This window comes from Rhineura floridana, chromosome 6, assembly GCF_030035675.1.
Source record: "Rhineura floridana isolate rRhiFlo1 chromosome 6, rRhiFlo1.hap2, whole genome shotgun sequence".
Taxonomy (NCBI): domain Eukaryota; kingdom Metazoa; phylum Chordata; class Lepidosauria; order Squamata; family Rhineuridae; genus Rhineura; species Rhineura floridana.
The window spans coordinates 90043965-90060278 of NC_084485.1; the positions used below are offsets into that span (position 1 = coordinate 90043965).

Below are 16314 nucleotides of genomic sequence, written 5' to 3' on the forward strand. Positions count from 1 at the left end.
GCACATGCTTAGTGTTAATGAACAATTCAGATAGAAATGCTCATATTTAGAAGGTTTAAAAGATGAGAAATCAAGTCTGCTTGGAATTCATTCCTTAACTAATGCTTCTGCAAACTGCAGAATACAAGCAATTGACCCTCTGTCTTTATCCTGGAAAGTAAGTTGCGTGGGTTCATGTATGTGATGTCTGATTATTTTTACAAATTTGTTTTTAGAAGCAATATTACGTCCATAATCTTCATTCTGCATTCAAACTATAGAGCACTTCCCTCCCCAAAAGAGTGTCTGCATATGGCTCTATTGTTTTCTTGGAGCATTTTGGTAGTTTCTCTAGGGGTTTTTTTTTGTCTACACAGTTTCATTGTTGATTTTCATTCCTTTCTTACCTATCTTTCCCTTGGCACTGAGCTGTCATATTTTTGGTATCCAGATGTAATATCCCTAGCTTTTATGTATATGTGGATGTTTGTTTATTGTTAGCCTGAACCTCAATGTGTAGAAGAAAATTCTGTGAAATCAGCAAATTATTTACAGTTATTACTACATCGAACATTTTATTGGAAGCCTTAAACAAGCAAGAAGTGTGTAGGATTTTATTTAAATATCTATAGTTTGCAAAATTCTAATTAGGACAAATTGTCCAATTTAGAAATGGTTTAAATATCAACCCCATCCTTTAATATACCATTCTTCCTATTGCAGTGGACTTAACTAATGAAACTGGCATGTTATGTAGGCAGATTCTCTTCCTGCTAGGTGGATGTCCTTCCTTTGGGATCCTTTTCTGTTGTTGTTAGTGTTTCCTCTTTTGACTGTGTTAGTAAAGGAAGAGCCAACATGCTGTATTAGAGAATTGCAAGAAAAGGGTGACCAAGAATTTAGTGCTTCAAGGGATTGGCTTGGTTATATCCTGATCTTAATAAATAGGGAAGAGTTCTAAGCCTCTAGAACTTGAGCTTGAATGGACAATTTTTCAGTATTCAGGAATCTTAATATATTGTTCTTGGGTGATATTTGTTTTTTAAAAAATCTTTCACATTTTTGGCCTCATGAATTACATTTTTTCAAACTTTTCAATACCTGGTATCTTGCTAGGATCCTTTGTTAGGAATTACCACATATGTAATATTAAGTCCTACCTATGCATGACCTTGTGGAGAGGTTGTGGTTCTAAGCTGTGCATGATTATCCACACAAAATAACTTCAGATATATGTAGTGATCCTTGAACTTGTACATAATTCAGGATATTAAGTTACAGAATGGGCAGGTTACATGGAATACAGCAAGTATATTTAATATGCACACACAGTATGGCCCTTGTCAGTTTCCCTATTGGTGGCATTTATTATATGTGATATGCCTTTGAATTTGGTTTGACTTTGGGGCATCTGACTGAATACCCTCTGATACACTGCCAAACACTGCAATGCAGTATTTTTTTTCAATGTCATTGGGGTTTTGGGGAGAAAAGAATTGCAAGAAATTTTATGCAGGGCTGAATCACTGATGGCATCAATTTTTGTAAAATTGACCAATACCTTTTGGAAAGGCAATATCCATCTTCTGCCACTTCTGTTGTTCTCTCAAAGGTAGATGAGTAGTGCGTTGTATGTACCTCTGTGTTTATGTATGCAAGCAGGTGCATTTTACGTTCCTATCACTTTGGTATAGTAAAGCTAAACACACTGGGTCTTCTGCGAGGACAGACAAGGTTGCATGAGCTGTACATAATTGTATGGTAGAAAAATATCTAATTCAATGAAATTATTCTTTCATCACTTTCTAAAAAGTACTGAGGCTAAACTTATACTATATTTTTGGTTTATCATAATAATGCAAAACTAGGTTCATTTATATGAAACATAGTTTTACGATGTACAGGAGAGTTACCAATAATGTTCAACATTTGCTTATATTTTTCCATTTATCCTGAACATGTTTGGGTACAGAAGACTTTTATAGGTCACTAGCTTTAGAGTTAAAGCAAAGAAAGCAGGTATAGTACATTTATATGTCATGGAAAAAATAGTGTAAACTAAGCTATCGAGGGGAAAAGAAGCATGAAGGAATAAACACGAGAGACTGTGCCAATCCAGTATAAGAGAGAACGAAGGACAGATTTTGAATTGGTGTAGAAGTACCAAGGCATTGATTTCGCAGTAGCTTAACTTCAAAGGTTTTTTTACTTTAATTATTATATATGTTTGTTATGTAAATAATAGCTTGGAGCCGCAAAAATGATTCCTTATTGTAAAGCGTTTTGACAATGGTTTTGGAGTATCAATGTTGTTAAAAAGCCATATAGTTGTATATGGCAAGCATATATTTAATATTTGTAGTAACTTGATGGTGATGCAACAACTTGAGAACATTTATGTACTAATTCATTAAGCATTACCTCCATGGCCAGGGCTATTCATTTTCTCTAATAACTAGTTTGTTTTAGCCATAGCACAGCTTTTGTGCCTATGGGGCCATGTAGAAGTAAAGAGAACACTGAGAGTAATTCCCATCCATTATTCTTCCCTTAACTGTACCTTTTAATATGAAGTAGTAATCTAGAAGAGCCAGGAAATACTGAGCTGCAGCAAGAATCTCTTAATTAAATTGGATAAAAAGACACAGAGAACCTTGAAGAAATAAGGTCAGCTAAAGGCTGAACATGCTTTTTAGAAATGCTCTATGCAAGGCTGGTTTTGGCTATATTTGGGATCAAGAACATATATAAAATGCTGAAATGTTCCTTTGTTGCTAAGGTGAACACAGTGCTTTACTGTGATGGACAAATGAGATGTCCTTGGTCTGCCCTCTTAAGAGATGCTTTAATTTGAAATTAGCTTGTATCACTAAAACCAGCAGAGAGGATGTCTTGGGCATTTGTGGCTGTCTGCATATCCAGGAACACTGAATTTGCTATTGATGCAGTGTGTTGGGTGGCATTTCACTGATCTAAACTTGATAATACAGAGGAACTTCTGTTTTTCCTGCTTACTTTAAAATTGATGCAATGAGTGTAAAAGTTGTACAATCATTTGTAACACTTCAAGGAAAATCCATGCAAAGCACTTCTGTGTGCGCTTAAGTGTTTCTCAGTGTTGGCATTAGACTGTGATACCACTGGATCCTTTCCAATAGTCAATATCTTTAAATTCCAATCACTTTTGCCAGTGCCCTGGGCATATTTGTTTGATGATTGATATGATATGCAGACACTCTAATTTTTAGCTCCCTGTAGATCACAATATTGACCAATAATACCCCAGTGTTGGAACCTAGATGTTTTGTAGGCAATGCTAGCAGTTCAGTTGTACTGTAACAATCAAGTATTTTCACTGTGGCTGGTAATGTAGGTTGGCCCTGTAGAATAACCTTTTTGATGTTCTCTCTGTTGATTCTTACCATATTTATTCTCAAGGTTGCCCCTGGAAAATAGCAGACTGACTCCATCTTTACAAAGTGCAGTCTGCTAGCAGACTTAGCAGTGGGAAAGAGCTGTGAAAAATGAATGGTAGCAATCAATCATCTTTAAAAATCTCCTCGAGCTGAATTATAAGTAGTAAGCAGTGTTGTCTTTTCCACTCTTTGTCTAATAAAACTTTTGGAATTTACTTAGCGGTAAGTAACAAAGGGGTAATTTTCCCCACCAATTAGTTCTAACTGGAGCTGGCGTCTTATGACCTAAGACCCAAATGTATTATCTTTTTACATAAGTATTATAAGAAGGATAAGCCACTGACCCAACAATTTCAAGTCATATTGGTTGTCATAAGATAAACTGCTCCTAAAACAGCTTTTCCATAAAGAAAATTACACTTGTGTTCTATTTTCCTGGAATACAAGGGTATTCTTGTTTGTAACATTTGTCATCGCTAAAGCACTCTGATAATTAAGATTAGACATATTTCATATGAGAATTGTGTTAACATGCATTTGGCCTTGAAAGCTTCCTGTCAATGCATATCAAACTGGAAATGTTTGGTGTTTATCACAAGCTTAAAAGACAAAGGCTGCAATTCTGCATGCAAGCTGCTTAAATCTCATTGAGCTCAATATAATTTAAGAAGCCTAACTGCAGGATTCCAGCCAAAATGTGGGCCTAAAGACAGTTGAATTACGCTACTCTGCTTAACTACAGACCTAAAACCTGGAAGTTAATTCCCTCTCTAGTCAGATAGAAATTCCCATTGACACCTTCAGATATCTTTTCCAAAAATATTCTGCAATGCAGGATATTTTGAAAGGTAGCAGCAGTTAGGCTTATGTGAAACATTCACACAGACTATAAACGCAAAGGTTGAACCATATGAAATGAGAATACTGGAACAGGTTATGCCCACCAGGTATTGTGGGGTGAAACAGACACACATGCTGAAGGTTGAACCACCATCTAAAATGTGTTGCATTAACCTCTTGTTCATACTGTTAAAGAAGTATCCTATACAGCCTTTTCTTCTCCCAGTGTAATGTTGGAAGTGGGATTTGTAGATCACCTTTTTGGTGCAGACAAGAATGTATATTCGTGCTGTAAGCATTGCTTACTACTGAATTGATTATTGAACTGAAGGTAATCTTTAACATATTGGTCCTAGTTTATCTCCAAGTTTTGGTTTTGTATTTAGCTTCTGTGAAACAAACATGGTATTTCAGAAACAGAAGTAGTCTCCTGACCAAATGTTTTTTGAACGCAGTGTGATCTGGTCAGTTGTTTTAAAAAAGTGCATTCTCATTGTTACCCAGTGGCCTTGTAAGACAATCATACACATATCTAAACAGAAGTAAGCCTCACTAAATTCATTACAATTTGCAGCATAATTCTAGCCATGTCTGTTGAGAAGTAAGTCCTATGTAATTCAGTGATGCTTACTACCAAGTAGGTGGGGTTAGAATTGAAGTTTTATTCCCAGGTAAGTGTGTATAGGATTGCAATGTTAGTGTAGCAACTGAAACAGCTTTGAATGTGACCATTTGAAGGAGCTAATTAGGTAGCCCTACACAGTAGTGTATGTTTTTGGAATACTTCAAAAACTTCACTGCAAGTTTAACCTACTCAGAGAATCTTGAATGCAGTTAATGAGTTGACATCGTGTTTGATCATTCAGAAAGCGTGGTATATATTTAACAGGAGCACTGCTATTCCTGTGAAATGATTATATTTTTAGTATCTTTTCACTGCCAGCACTAGATCTGAATAAAATATTTGTAAGTTGAATATTTGATGAAGTGGGAAATAAAAGCTGAAATTAACACTGTGTTACTTATACAGGTTTATTTGGGAATTTAGTTAGGTGTGGAATTCATGAAGTGTAAGTTAGCAACACATTTTAGTGAAGGAGGAGGAAGCAATATTTTTCCACCACAGCTTTGGTCTTCAAAAGGCTTCAGTCTGGTTCCCAGAAGTCTTAAGACCTGGTGTAGATGTGCAATAGAGTGACAGTGTAGAATCCTGAAGCTGAACCACTTAAACCTGCAGGTGGTGGGGAGTGCCACTCCCACTCCCTGAGATGCTAGTTTTCTACTTGCAGGTAGTCTTTCACATAAGGAGAATATAAAAATGTGATCACTACCTGCAATTTGAAATGATACAGTACTTGGGTCTCTGCCATCTCATTTTGCTACATGTGTAAACCAGACCTAAATTACACTTCAGCAGGTAGAGGTGGCACATCTAGCTCCCTGTGTTACCATCACTTCATTCTTGTATTCCTCATGCATGAAATGAGCAGATAGATCATTCAGAATTTGTTAAAAAGAAAGGAAAAGAAAAAAGAAAAGAAAGAAACAGTATGGATGCAGATGGACAATCATTGAGTGTCATGCACCATTTGCAAGGTGTTAATGATCCTCCAGGAGCGGTTTTTTGTGTAGCCAAAATTTAATCACTCTTGTTCTCTACGCAGTTCTTTTGTTATAGTATGCAACACTATGATCAACTTCAGGTGATGTAACTTCAGTCATTCTTTTTAAAAAATCCAATATTCTGTTTTTTACCCATTCAATCTGAGGCTTCTTCATATGATGGGGTACATGAAGGAAGAAAAATAACCCAATTATATTGCATAGTTACATTGCATACAACAACTGTAATGTACAACATTCATATTTGAATCTTACCCCATGTTTACTTGTTTGGCTGTCACAGCAATCCAGCTGCCTTGGAGATTGATAATCAGCTTTGATAGAGTGTACTGAATGTTAGTATTCATAGGGTGATATTTTGTGTGATAATTAAATACACACATTTATGACCTCTGAATTTAAAAGCACAGTTGCTTACTGAGCTGGCTTGCTCACGATGATGAAACCTTGGCCACATCCACACCAGACATTTATTCCACTTTAAACGGTCATGGCTTTCCCCCAAAGAAAAGGGTACTGAGAGGAGATGGTTATTCCCCTCACAGAGCTCCAATTCCCAGAATTCTCTGTTAAACCACTCTGCCACTGGAGCTCTGTTAGAGGAATAGGAGTCTCCCATTAACATTCAGCACCCTTCACAAACTACACTTCCCAGGATTCTTTGGGGGAAGCCATGACTGTTTAAAGTAGAATAAATGTCTGGTGTGGATGTGGCCCTTGTTTGTGTAACATAAAACAAGTGTTCCTTTTTTCCTAACTGAAGGGTCACTTGAGTTTTATGCAGGAAGTATCTCCCATTTGTGACACGTTATCTGGTATTTGTTCTTTAGTATAGCACTTGCCTATGTTATTTAATGCTGTTCACATTTCACAGCAATGAAATGTTTTATTCAGATGCAAACTTAAGTTCATCTTGGCAAAACCTGCTGGTTTAGCAAGATTCAAACTTGTCTGTCTTTCTAAAACTTCAAAATCATGCCAAAGTAGTACCAACAGATGTTCATTATTTCTGTGGATCTTGTGCATTCTTTGCCTTTGATAGACTTTTGATACCTAGAGCTATGATGAAGTCATCACCTTTAGACTATATGTATACCAGGCCATAACTTTGGCCACTCTTGTTTTTATAATGGAAGGAAGTATACCTTGAAACATCAAAAATCTGCATTGTGGTGCTTTTATCCACCTTTGACTGGTGCATCAACTTCACCTGCTTCTGAGAGGTCATGATGATACATGCCTTAGTTCTAGACTAGACTACTGCATTGTGCTTTACATAGGCTGTCTTTGAAGGGCTATAGAAACTCCAATTGGTTGACAATGCAGCAGCAAGACTCATGGCAGGTGCTTGTCCCTGGCTTTCATTTTTCAACAGCTGCATTGGCTTCTGATCTAGACACAATTCAGAGTGTTGGTGATTACCTTTTAAGGTCCTGAGTGGCTGGGGTGTAGGGTACCTGAAAGTTCCCTTATACAATCTTGCCTGCTTGTTAAGATTTACTAGAGAGGCTCTTCTCCATGTCCCAACAATTACCGAGGCATAGTTGGTTGGGACATAGGAGAAGTTCTTCATGTCTGTACCTAAATTGTAGAATTCTCTACCTGGAGGGATCTATTTAATTCCATTTTTATTGGCCTTCCACCACCAGTTGAAGACAATTCTGTTTTAGGACGCATTCGTCAAACAGGATGAGAAAATATGAGTGCACTGATCCCCATTTAAGTTTCTTTCATCTGCCATCTGTTCATTGGTTTTATTTTGTTGTGTTGGTTTTTTAAAGGTCTTATTATACAGCCACAAGAGGGACTGTATACTGTAGCCAGCATGGATTTTTACATTCTGCCTTGTTAAATCAAAAATACCCCCATGCCATCCTGCTGCTCTCCATAAGCTCATTTCTAAATAAAATCTTACAAAACTTACAGTCGTGAACTCAGAAACACTTGCTTAACAACCTTCTTAAGTTGCCCTGGGCTCCTACTGGGAGGAAGGGCGGGATATAAATCAAATAATAAATAAATAAGTTTTCATGGCAATACACAAAACAGTCAGAGAGAATCCAGAGTTCCAAGCCTAAAACAAGAATATAAAAAATCCAGACTCCTGTTGGACTTTTTCTGTCAGTGGTCTCATAATTTGTTGAAATTAATTAAAAATCAGCCATGTTCACAGAGTACATGTAATCCTATTCCTGACCTCGCCCCATACTCCAACTGGCATCTTTTGCAGTTTAAAAGTTTAAAAAAGTATGGCTAATTTTTAATTAATTTAACAAAATTAACATTGGAGTCTGTGATAGCACAGGAATGCTCAGTAAGAACCAACTGTCAATATTCTAAAAACCAAGTAGCTGTTTGACTTGTCTAATAACGGGGCACACTCATGCCAGAGATTTATTCCATTTTAAAAAGTCATAGCTTCCGCCGAAGACAGAACTCCAGTGGCAGAGTGGTTTAACAGTCAGCCCCTCTTCCCAGAGAATTGTGGTGTTTGTAACTCTGTGAGGGGAATAGGGTGTCTCCTAACAACTCTCAGCACTCTTTACAAACTACACTTCGCAGGATTTTTAGGGGAAGCCCTGACTGTTTGAAGTCTGCTGTGGATGTGGCCAAGAACAGCTTTGATTTAAATTTGGGTGGGAGACTACATGTGTCTGCTGTAGAATAAAAAGGTGAGGGGAAACCCCCCAAATAATGCTATTTTTAACAATATTTTCCTTTTGGAAAGGAAAGGGGCTTTCCCTCTGGCCAGTGCCCACTCACCCAATCCCCTACCCTCCTCCTTCCTCCCTACCCTACCCTTTTTCCCTTATTCTCCCTCCCTGCCCCTCCCCCCAGGTCAGTTTCATCTATCCTAAGCATGATTGCACGGGAGTAAATCCCACTGAACTCAGTAAGCATGCAGATGATCATACCTTCCCTCCTATCCCCTGCACCTCCCCTCCCCCTTCCTTTCCCACCCCCTCCCCTCCCCACCATATGCTCAGAGGAACATGTTACCAAATTCTACCAAACTACACAGGAGGTGGATTTAGTAACTGGGGAATTTTAAAATGACTGTGTGTGACAGAAGGAGAGAAGATGCATTTTAACATGTGTTTTAAATTGCTGCTACCAACTCTAAATGTAAACATACTGCCTTCAAGTCGATTCCGACTTATGGCATAAGCCTTTGGATAGTATATCTTATATATTAAATAAGGGTTGGTGGAATATTAATGAGCAGCTGGTAATAACTGTTGTGGTATTGTTAAGCTTGTAAATATCACCCAAGATCACCAGTGTTAAAGAGAATAGGAGTCGCAGGGAAGTATTTCCAAAAGCAAGACTTTTTTTTACTTATTTATTTAACAAAATTTAGATACCCCTTCTTAATTGTTAATAAAACCTCTGCACTATTTTAGTAGAATAGTATTGCTGGAGCTAACTTGGGTAACCATACAGTGGTGTTCAACTGGTGGAAGTGGAAAGTAACTACTCAGTGTTGGGCACTGGCAAATATTAGTGATAGTAATATCTGGCCACAAGAAGTATTTAGTATCATATCAATTTTTATTTTGTTTATGTATATACTATTACACTTTTGCCCCACCTTTCCTCCAAGGAAATCAAAGTGGCATACAAACATGGGTCTCCGCCTCCCAATTTTATCCTCACAACAACTCTGTGAGGTAGGTAAGTCTGAGAGAAAGTGACTGGCCCAAGGTCACCCAGTGAGCTTCATGGCCGAGCGGGGATATGAACCCTGGTCTCCCAGATCCAAGTCCAACACTCTAACTACTTCAACACATATACCCTCTTCCCAGCTTCTTCTGTTTTAAATTTTGACCCTCCCTTACTCTGTAATCTTGATTTCCAAACTTCCCAGTATTTCAGCTTCCCCCTCTTAAAACATAGTTGTGAACACTTATTTATTTATTTATTACACTTTTATGCCGTCCCATAGCCAAAGCTCTCTGGGTGGTTTACAACATAAAAACAATATACATTTGGTACAATTGATAGTAAAAGAAAACGAATATATCACATTTTAAATAAACATAACTGAACAATAAATTGCTAGCAATATACATATCTTAAAAAAACAACATATAACAATTATAAAAATATCTAGACAAAAATAGAAGAAAACCATACATCACATTATAAAACATAAACCAAACAAATCTCAAACTATATAGTTCATCCAAAGCAAAACACAAAAAGAGAATAACAGTTGTAAAATATAGCATAACAGTTATAAAATATGTCTCAAACAGAGTTCTCTACTTGTTTTATATATGAAACTGTTTCTGACTGCATTTATACTTTTCTTGCATTATCGTTGCAACAGATTTCATAATTGTGTATTTGAATGTTGTAACCTGTCCTAGTACCTTATGGGAAAGAACGGGTATGAAATCAGATTAAATACTGAATGCTGGGGGCAAGGAAGAGAGCATGGCTGGCTGAAACCCTGAACAGGAACACTCTACAGTGCTACAGTTTATTGCAAGTTGTACTTTATTAATAACAATGAAGCTGCCATTGAAAATACACTGTGCGCCATTTAAGTCACTGTTGCTGGTAACCCAGCATCAAGCACTGCCATACCATGTGTTTTCTTCTGCATCTCCATACAGCGATCATTTATGAGCTGGATGGCTCCCAGGCATCTCACTTCCTCATTCACAAACAGGTTCTGCCTAGACCCCAAGAAGACCAGCCAAGTCTCCTTACCAAAAGGGCTCTTCTGAACCTCATGTACAAACTGGGCCAGCTGGGAATGCGTACGGCTGCAGTAGTAAATCTTAGTTATATGCTCCTCCTCTGTATCATCTTAATCTTCACTTAACCTCCTTCCCACTTTCTTCTCCTCGTCAGTCTCGTACTCAGCAAGGATCAGATCTTCCTCATTCTGATCCAACGGCTCCAAAGTCCCCAACTCACCCAGGTTAGACAACACTTCCTTACTGAGCTGGAGCAGCTGCTCTGTCTCCTCCTCAATCCTCTTTCTTTTAGATGTGTACTTCAGCTGCACATTGTGGCGAATTTGCTCAAGACGTTCTTCTCTCTTCTTCTTCCTGATTTGCTCTTCCTTCAGCTTTTGTACCATTTCCCGTTCTTCTTTCTTCTGCACAAAATGGGCAATCCAGTCAGGCTCCCCGGTTGGTACCTGGCTACCTGCAGTCTCTGTGCTGCCCTTTGCAGGCTGTTCTTTTAAATCCTTTCCATTGCTTTCCATTGCTAGCAGCCGGGCCTCTTCCTGTCTCTTCTTCCCTTCAAAGTCTTGGAGCCATGTGAGGGCTCCACAAATAAGACTCAGACATTTTCCCATTCCAGTTGGGCTTTCAAATATGCCAGTCTTCTCAGTCTCCAAGACCTGATAAAGTTTAGCCTTGAATTCTTCCTGAATGGGATAAGGTATATAAAGAAACGGAAATGTCATTTTGTCCTTTTCTTGGATCTCTCCAGCCATCTCCTCTCCTCTGTTTGCTCAAAAGGCGTCACTTCTAACCTGGCGCCAAAAGTAAAGCTAAGTGCTCTGGCCAGTCTCCCTTACTATTGACGTCAGAGGCTTCCTTCTCGTGAGAAACAAGAAATACAGAGAAGAAAGACCGGAGGATCAGATGAGAGCCGCTCAGCTAAATCCTCTCCTAGCAGAGCAGATTTAGATTGTTTTCCCCCGCTGAGCCCGCGCGCCCAAATGCTATTTATGAACATGTTTAAGATTACAAGGCAGAAGTGTATATCCAAAGAAGCGTATCTCTAAAATGAACATTTCAATGTTAACAAACATCTTATTTCTAAAGATCTGTTTTACAGTGTATCTTTATCCTACCTTCTTGTATCATAGAACTGAAGGTAACATGCAAAGGGTTCCCATGTGAGCTCCTGTCCAGGCTCTCATTAGATATTCTTAGCTTTAGCAAAGTTGCTGCATCATTACTTTTAAACAATGTTCATACCAATCCGTACATGAGACTTCATTTAACAACAGCATCAGTATTTTACAGGAAAGAATATTTGTATTAACACTTTAGATGGCCATGTCTCTTCCACAGCAAGGAAACTCTAAAATATTTGCTGCCTTGACCCTAGATCTGCCCAATAAATTTTAAATCCTTCCCCAGGGAATGGTTGATTATTGTGTTGTTCATTATAAAGGAAGCATATTCCCAATTGGTATATGTGTTTGATTAAGGTCATAGTTAGAGATGTAAAGGCCCGGAGAAAAACTGGAAAACCCAGGGTTGTTGTTTTTTCTGAAAAATAGGAAAAAATGAAGAAAAATGGATTATGGAATGTTTTATTTTAGCATGATGAATAAAATGTTTCATTGAATCTTGGTTCCCCCTTTTTTTCTCATGGGAATGGATGCTTTATGTCTGCTTGACACTGTGGAGGATTAGCGGAGACAAATACTTTTCTTTGTTATTAATGTTGATGGTTTCTTTTGTTTTTTAAAAAAATGTTTTTTGCCTGCTCCTCATAAACTGGCAAAACGAAAGGGTTTCCTTATATTTCAGGTGTTCCTTACAGTTCAGGATCTTGTAGATCCATTTGTTCTAAAAAAAAAAAGTAAAAATTTAAAAAAGTAAATTCAATTTGTAATAGTTGTTTGAATAAAATGTACTTTTAATATATCAAATGTGATAATTTTATTCCAAACCAACTTATAATTACATTTTATGTTCCTGAAGTAACAAAGTGACTTTCAACCTGTAAAAAATGCTAATATTGCATTTTTTCACATTTTCCAAATATTTCTGTTTTTTTCTATGGCTTCAACATTTTAGGAAATTTTACATTTCTAGTCATAGTCCATTCCAATGTTTGATACTGAGGGTTAAAAGATGGGTATTTGGTGAGAGAGGATAGTTACATTTCCAGATTTTAGTATAAACTTAAGTACCTGCTGACGGAATGGCTCAGACACATTAAGTTATAGTTGATTCTTAACTATGGTTTTATGTGACATACGAACCAAGCCATTCTGTCATGACACGTGACAATAACCAACTTTAAACCAAACAGGACACATGTAGAAATGCTGAACTGGGATCATAATTGCAAACTGTTCTGGGTGGGCTGATACTGTCTCTGAAAGATCAGTTCTTCAGTTTGGAGGTGTTCCTAGATGTCCAGTTTGGCTGTGGTGTCTGGGAGTGCCTTTGCCTACCTTCAGCTAGTATGCTAGCCGGATCACTTACTGGGGAAAGGAGATCTGGCCATTGTTACACAAGTATCGACCACATCCATATTTGATTACGGAAACACATTTCATGTTGGAAACTCCAGCTGATACAAAATGCTTTGACCAGAATAATTTCTGCTGTTCACTTTTCTAACCATGTTACTCTGGTCTTGCTCAAATTACACTGGCTTCCATTTTGTTTCTTGACTCAATTCAAGGTGCTGGGTATTACCTATTAAACCAAAAATGGTTGGAACCAGAATATTTGAAGGATTGCATCCTCCTGCATACTATTTATGGTCATTTTATGATGCCTTTCTCAGTGTTCCTTTGCCAAGAGTTGAAGAGCTCCTTCGCTAATTTTTGGCATGGAGGTAGAAAAGGGTCTTTTGGATTGTGATGCTCTGATTCTGGAACCACATCCCAAGGGAAGTTGGACAGCATGCTAGTTCAGAGACCCTTTCTCTGATGTCTTTTAGGTGTAATTGGACTTTCTCTTAGGATTTTAATAAGCTTCAAGCAGTTCACAACCATATTCAAGTATATGCACCATAGAATACAGCATTTTAAACATACTTTAATCATTTTTCCTGATTTATAGTTCAGTTGCTTACTATTTTACTTATTTTGTCACTTATGGTGCCCAGTAGTACGAAACCAAACAAGTGCCCATTTTTAACTTCCTCGTGTTATAGACTGAATCTTAAGATCTTACAGAAAAATTGTAAGGTTCTGTCATTCAAAAAAACCCAAACATTGATAAGTATCTGTTACTTCAGATCCTTTTTCTTGACAAGTTATTTCTGCAACTAAGGAGTTCTAGTTTTAACCATAGTTCTTTGGAAAAATGAAGATGATACCCTCATACAAACACACACTTTTGCAAGTGTTATGTCATAATGCAGAGGGTTAAACATTTGTTTCTGAGATATTGGATTTGCCTGCAGGCAGAGCTGCTCTGAAACTTAGTTTTCCCCTTTTATTTTGTGTTCATGATGTATTTATTAAGTAAATAATAGGAAGTCTAGTGCAGTGCAGAAACTTTAATAAAAATAGTCATTGACACTGAAACCTGGCAGTAGTGTTATTGAGAAGAAAATGTGCTTTTGAAAGTCTCACAAATAAGTTCTATTGCTTTCAGGACTTCCCCCCCTCCCCGATACCAGCCTACTTCAGCAAGAGTAGATTTATTGATTTATTTATTGTTATATCCCACCTTTCAAGTACATTGCTGGAGTGGCTTCTATTAAAATATTAAAACACTTATCAAATAGCTAACACATAAAAAGTTATGCACTTAAAGTAGTTATGCACTTTCTCCAATGTTTTAAATAGAAGAAATTAAGTATTTGTTTAAAGCTGCAATCGTAAATCCATTTACCTAAGAGTAAGACTGACTGGACTAAACGAGGCTTGCTTGTGAGTGGACATGTATAGGAGTGTGTTGTAACCAGGGCTGTGGAGTCGGTACGCCAAACCTTCGACTCCGACTCCTGTATTTTTCTACTGTCCGACTCCACCCAAAATTGCTTCTGACTCCACAGCCCTGGAAAGTGCTGTAAATGTCTTTTTAAATTGGAAGCTCTCGTAGGAGCATTTTTATCGCTGCCTGAATATGTTCTGATCTTGGCATCACAGCATTTGTCTTCATCTGGGTCCTGTGTCATACACTGACATACAATGTTTTCCATCTTGAGTTATGGTGAAATGCTCAAATACAGCTGACTTCATGGGAAGCTTCTTTGACATTTTGAATTTATATTTTAAAAAATTTGTCAATCAAAATTTATTTTGAAGTCTGAGTCGGTACATTTCTTCCGACTCCACCCAAAATTGCTTCTGACTCTGACTCCACAGCACTGGTTGTAACTCACCCTTTCAAGTGAACTCTTTTCAAATCCTAAACATTTGGATTTACTTTTTGCTGGAGGGGCTTATCTGTGCTGGTCAAGTGTGAAGTAGGGTAGGTTGGAGAGATGACATTGCCTGATGTGATTCCATTACAGTCATCAGATATCCTTTTTGTTTCCTTCCAATATTCCTTCTGTAACTTCTTGGCTATTAGAAAAGTGGGTTTTCATGTCTATACAAGATAAAGGTTTTAAGATTTAGCTTTTTAATCCTTCATTTCCCTGGATTAATAATGCTAAATTGGCAACAATGAATCAAGAAGTAGCCATTAATGTGGGGCATAAAAGGGTGAAATAGCTGACCACCTCATTTCCCAGAATCTGAAAAATTGCATTTATAAAATTCCAGGAATACAGTCTCCCAGTGCCATGGAGCTAGTACATTTTATTTTGACTTTTTAAAGTATAGTAATGATGAAGCCTCTGATGTCAGGTCTTGTACAAACACGTAGCACTGGGGGGGATTATTTGTGCAAGGAGCATGCAGGGGACCACAGGCCAGTATGTACCTCTCTTCCTAAACCGTGGTGGGTGGGACGATTACATGGATTGAGTTTAGCATATTAAATTAATTATTTACTGAGGTGTTTAACATACTTGAGTAATTGGAAATGGGTTATCTGTCAATTGAATCTAACAAAGACTGAAAGTTAATATAGGTATACAGACTGAATTCAGATAATCAAGAAATGAGTATAGCTAAAATTTGTATATTGTATATGTAGATTAGCCACCCTAATCTGCCAGCCATAAATCAGGGCCTGACACATGACTTGTACAGATATTTCAGTTGGCAATGGCAGCATAGAATACATTATTTTTTAAAAATGTGTTTCTTCAGGTCTTACGTTTGTGGTGGGACCTCTCTGATAGCTTGTTGTGACATGCATAAATAAGTTGAAATAATGAAAGAACTGCCTTTGACAACAGAATGCCACATTATTTATCAATGTTCTTTTTGTGAAAAAAATCTTCTTTTAAGTATTTTCATTAATTAACATTTAGAAATTATATGAAATTATGGTTAATGAATTTATGTAAGTTGTTATTATTATTATTATTATTATTATTAAACTTATATACCGCCCGACTAGCAATAGCTCTCTGGGCGGTGAACAACAAAATACAATAAAATGAACAATATAATACAATAACAATAAAGCAATCAAAAATCAATAACAGCAAACATAACAAGAAAATAAATTTAAATTAAGTTAAAATGCAAAAAGTTAAAATGCTTTGGGAAAGAGGAAGGTTTTAACTTATAATTTAAGTTTGAATTTAGGTTTTAAGTTATAATTTACCATGATGGCTTTCGTTACAGCTCCTGCATTTTTTAAAGTTTCAGAATCCATTCAACCAACTTGAC

At 37.2% G+C, this 16314-nt stretch overlaps 2 protein-coding genes across 6 annotated transcripts in view; one reads left to right on the forward strand and one right to left on the reverse strand.

Annotated features, from left to right (window-relative positions):
- Nucleotides 1-16314, forward strand: part of ELAVL4 (ELAV like RNA binding protein 4) — a 167134-nt gene that overhangs the window by 53860 nt on the left and 96960 nt on the right. The window lies entirely within an intron of this gene.
- LOC133386719 (putative ATP-dependent RNA helicase DDX11-like protein 8) lies at nucleotides 10457-11316 on the reverse strand. The gene has a single exon (XM_061630454.1). It carries the CDS (start codon nucleotides 11314-11316, stop codon nucleotides 10678-10680), a length of 639 nt encoding a protein of 212 aa, XP_061486438.1. The 3' UTR covers nucleotides 10457-10677.